The sequence below is a fragment of the Hyaena hyaena genome, unplaced genomic scaffold (genome assembly GCF_003009895.1).
Source record: "Hyaena hyaena isolate Hyena2069 unplaced genomic scaffold, ASM300989v1 scaffold_151, whole genome shotgun sequence".
Taxonomy (NCBI): domain Eukaryota; kingdom Metazoa; phylum Chordata; class Mammalia; order Carnivora; family Hyaenidae; genus Hyaena; species Hyaena hyaena.
Genome location: NW_024080783.1, coordinates 1516511 through 1521248, shown reverse-complemented (window position 1 = coordinate 1521248; position 4738 = coordinate 1516511). Strand labels below are relative to the sequence as shown.

The 4738-nt window shown below is 59.9% G+C and overlaps 1 protein-coding gene across 4 annotated transcripts; it reads left to right on the top strand.

Moving 5' to 3' along the window:
- The first annotated feature begins 633 nt into the window (after positions 1–633).
- LOC120236280 lies at positions 634–2424 on the top strand. Of its 4 annotated transcripts, none has more exons than XM_039238993.1 (3): positions 634–727; positions 1562–1705; positions 2162–2424. In XM_039238993.1, the coding sequence occupies exons 1-3, from the start codon at positions 641–643 to the stop codon at positions 2213–2215; spliced, it is 285 nt and encodes a 94-aa protein (XP_039094924.1). In that variant the 5' UTR covers positions 634–640; the 3' UTR covers positions 2216–2424. The 4 variants fall into 4 exon arrangements, with proteins under 4 accessions (XP_039094924.1, XP_039094920.1, XP_039094921.1 ...); XM_039238989.1 differs by having other exon boundaries at positions 634–1284; XM_039238990.1 differs by having other exon boundaries at positions 634–1284; positions 2070–2424.
- Positions 2425–4738: the final 2314 nt, after the last annotated feature.

Sequence of the window (4738 nt, the reverse complement as noted above, 5' to 3'; positions counted from 1 at the left end):
CGGACGCCCTCGCCACCCCCATCCCGCACCCAGCGACCTTCTCAGGTGGCCTGAACACGAGGTGTGGGGAGTGAAGGCTGCCAGCTCTGTGTCCCTCAAGATAACCTGCCGACCACCGCCCCTCCTGAAACCAGGGAGGCCTCTGGGCGTTAGGTGTTCTTCCAGGGAAACTGAGGCTCAGAGAGGGGTTGTGGGAGACTTCCCAGGTCCCCCCCGCACCAGGCCAGAATCCCTACCAAGGTCTTCCCCCAGCCTCAGGTTCCAGTCCCCTCCAGGGGCCCCCACCGTGATTCTCTGCCAGCTCAGCTCAACATTTTCCTCCCAGGTTTCTAGAGAAAGCGCATGCGGACTTGACTCCAAGCCTCTGAAAGGCCCAACTGGGGGCCCCCCAGGGACAGACAGCAGCCTCTGCCTCTGCCTCAGCCGCTCCCTTCTTGCAATAGGACCCCCGCCCTGGTGCTGCGCTAACCCTGCCGAGCCCCGCAGCTCAGACCCCCTAACTTTCTGGCCGACTGTTAACCCCTCTGACTCTCCCCACCTGCCTCAAAGCTCTGACAGCCCTGTGGTATCTCTCCTAATAAAGGATACTGTTGTGACCCGTTTCTCTCTGGGGGTCACCCTGGCCTGGGGAGGGGACAGGATGCCAGGCTCCCTGGGAGGAGGTGGGACAAGGGAAGCTGCCAGTTTGTCTTTTGGTCTCAAGACGGCCCCCAGCTTCATCAACAGGGTAGGAACAGCCAACATTTATTAGCACCTACTGTGTACCTGGCTGGTACTGAGCCCTTGACCACCTTAGAGCTATGAGTCCTCACCTCAGCCCCGTGACCATCACTCCTATTGTACAGAGGAAGAAACTGAGGCCGGAGAAGGTCTCCCGGCTGCGTAACACAGGGGTCACGTCAGGAGGGGGGGCAGTCACTGTGAGTGGGAGTCACCCAGGCAGACTGCTCAGAGAAGGCACCAGGGCAGGCAGGACCGGCGCCAGGTATGCTGGGCCATCTTGCAGGAGGACTCGGAGTCTGGCTGTGGGACTGATTCTGTGGCCTGGGGCCGTGGCTAGAGCTGGTCCCAGGGCCGAGGTGCAGAGCAGGGACGATGTATTAGGGCTCAGCGCCAGGGCGGGCCCCGAGGTGGAAGCCAGGCGCAGGAGGGGGCCAGCAGCTGCTAACACTCCCCTGCGGACCTCAGCCTGGCTCACATGCTACTGGGGCCCGAGGATGTGGCACAGCCAAGGAGTATCAGAGCAGCCTCCCTGGAGGAGGCAGGAAGCCACTCCAGACACAGGTGAGGGGAGGCGGGGCAGGGCTGCGTGAGAAGCCCTGAGACCCAGTGAGGCACAAGTTGCTCCCGGCTCTCTCCACGACCTTCTGTGCCACTTCCACTTGGGTTGTCTTTCAGGGTGGGGGGTGGACCCACCGTGCAAGGTGGATGGTCTGGTTATTTCATTCTGGGCATGGGGGCTGTTGAACCATCCAAAGCCCGTCATCTGCAGAATGGGGGACATCAGCCCACCCCACAGGTGACAAGAGGGGTAAATGCAGTCCTGTGTGGTCGTCCCCAGGCCCAGCACACTGTGGGCACTCAGGAATGCCAGCTGTCCTCAGAGATGTGCAGGAGATCATGGGACCGTGGAGCCAGCTGCCTGGAGGAGATGATGTTGAAGACCCCCAGCAGAGAAAGAGACCGAAGACAGCGGGCTCAGAGGGTGGGGGAGACAGAGGCGGTCCCGCCCGCTCCAGGAAGACACAGCAGTGCCACAGGGGGGAGGGGCGGGGCTGGCTGGGTACCACCGCTGAAGGTCCACAGAACAGGGAGCTCTGCCCGGGTGTGGGAGCGGGGGTGCCAGGGAAGCCAGAAGGTGGCTCTGAATTGGGCAGGAGCTTGGTCTCTACCTCCTGCATTTCCAGCGATCTCTGCCACCTTCCAGGTGGTTCCTGCCTCCCCACCAACTAATCATATGCACTGGCAGGAGGAGGGGTCCAGGGGTGGGCACCCAGGAGTCCTTTCTGGTCTCCCCTCTTCCTGCTCCATACCCTTCCTCCCCACCACCCGCTGTCTTTACTCTCCAGCCAGAGTAGCTTTGCTTAGGTCCCAGACACCGTGGCTGAAACCCCTCCGTGAACGCTTGCCTCTGCCCACACAGCCCCCAACTCTTGTCTAGCTGGTGAACCTTCAAAACCTTCGAAACCCAGTTTGGATGACCGCACTGCTGTGAAGACTTCCCATCCCCCCAGGGGCAGAATCATTCACTTCCTCATCGTATCCCCATGACACAATGTATTACCTAGGAACATGAAATAACTAAAAGACCCTTCCCGCAAGACCTGATGCTCCCAGAGACAGAGACAAGAGCATCTGCCTCCCTTCTGAAAGTGCCGGGAGGGAAAGGGACACTTTTTCTTTGCATAAAAGCCACTGCCAAGCTGTGTGCCCAGGCATCTTTTTCCAACGTCCACAGAGTCCTGAAGTGGACCGGGGTGGGGGGTGGGGGGTGGAGGGGCAGTCAGCTTGGTCAGGACAATGGAGGTTTGAATGAAGGCTCTACTCCCTCTTGGCGTGTGACCGCAGACCAGTCACTTTGCCCCTCTGTATCTTGGTTTCTTCGGCTGTAATCTGGAGCTGCCACCTGTGAAGGGTCTTTGAGAGGCAGATGGGACAAAAAAGGGAGAGACCAAGCTGGTGAAGCCCTGGGATAAGGTCTAGAGCAGAGTAAGCATTCCTCAGGTCTTGGCCATGCTCAGTAGGGGGGAGGGGGGCGGGCAAAAGAATCAGTGAGAGGGACCAGCCCTGGGGCCTCAGATGGACGGAAAGGAAAGGGCCAGTGCTCCAAAGTCGGGAAGACCTGGGTCTGAATCTGCCCCTGCAGGTCACTGACCAACTGCTTCTCCTGGATTATAATCCCTACCTCACAGGGCTATGGTAGGGGCAGGGATATGAGGGACAGCATACAGCAGGTGCTCATTAGATGACTGCCCCCATCTGCCCAAGATGGTGGACATGCACGGCTACGGTGGGACTGAGGCCGGAACCCAGGAAGACCCAAGCATCTCCCAGGCCTCCAGGGTATGGCAAGGTCCCCTTGCCAGGATGAAGTGGAGCCCAAAGGCTCCCCAAAAGTGCCTGGTGTGCCCCAACTCTGGCCCCAGGTTTTGAACCAAAGGGTATCTGACTGTTGCCTCCCCTCGACCACCCACACCCACCAGGGAGGTTCTACTTTGGCCCCGAATGTAAATAGACAAAGGAAGATGGAAACTAATTGCAAAATTTATTCCAGGGCTGCAGGGGCTGGGGAGATTCTTAAGGGCACTTCTTGTTTTGGGGGCTGTGGGTCTCTGGCCTTGGCAGGGGCACACATCACAGTGGGCAGGGGCAGGGACTGAGACAGGGCAGTGGATGGCGGGGCAGCACAGATGTCCAGTCACCTCCCACTGGGCAGGCTCAGCACAAGCTACAGTGGCAACGTGAAAGCAGAAAAGACAGTGGACGCCCAGCCCCGGGACAGAGGACAGCCAAGGCCCCTCCCTAGTGCCTGGCCCTGGACCGTGTCTTTCAGGACAAAGGGCAGGAGGCCAGGGGGCAGAGGCCCAGCTTCAAGGGTTTGCAGCAAGGGACCCCCAAGGAGGCGGGGCCAACGAGGGAGGGGCTTATCAGCGATGTCCCCAATCTGGAGACCCATACGCCCTCCTCAAGTTCACCCACATTCCCACACCACACAGACTCTGGAACCTCCCCCCGCCTCCGCCCCCCTCCCCCACCCCGGACAGGGCACCCTGCTGTTCATCTAAGGAGGGGCAAGCAACAGCTCTTCTCCGGATTGAAGTGGGGGCTCAGCAACAGTGGTCCAGCACCACCCAGGGGTACTTGGCATGCGGGTGTTTGGGGAGAAACCATGGGCTGTACTTGGTGCTAATCCCCAAATCCCAGCCTCAATCTTCAACTCCGTCCCCCTGACTCGGACACACACACCTTTCAAGGAGCATCTGGATGAAAAAACAAAACCCCCCAAACCCACGAACCTCTTGACTACAGCCTTGCAGATACATACCAGCCCGGGCTGGCCAACTGTGGGGGGCGGGCGGGGGGGAGAATGTGGAGTGTGCCAAGCTTCTCCTCTGGTGGGAGAGGGGCAGAGAGACGATTGTAGTGAAGCTGTTTTCAGATAGCATGTCAGAGTTTCCCCTGCAGAAGTCAGATGGGGTAGAAGGACTAGGGAGGAGGTCTTTGTCCTAACTCGTCCCCCGGGGAGCCTTCTAGGCCCCACAGTGCCTGCCCAATTTTGCAAACTCAGTTACCCCTAGTTTATAGAACAGAGGGCTTCCTTCCTGGTCTCTGGGAGGGGGTTCTGGAGACCCTTTCTTCTCCCCCAGTTGATGCCGCTCAACCTCTCTCTGCCTCTGTTTCCCGGAGAGGGGGAAGGGACATGGAGCCCCGCCAGGGAATCCCGAACCTCCTCCCTGGACCTGTGCTCCAGATCCTGGACAGACAGCTGGGAGCAAGGGGAGGGGGAGGGGTGGTTAGCAGCCACCTTCCTGGGACACACGGAGTGGCAGGCAATGCCAGTGGGGCCGCCCTACCTCAGCAGGGCCCTGTCCACCCTCACCCACCTTCCCAAACACAGGGCTTCAGAGAGCCCAGGGGCAGGGGGCTTACGGGGTAGGGGCTCCTGGATCAGCATAATAAAATAAACCATCTGGAGGGCTCTGGGGGTGGCTGGGCCCCCACCCGGCCCCGGCCCGGC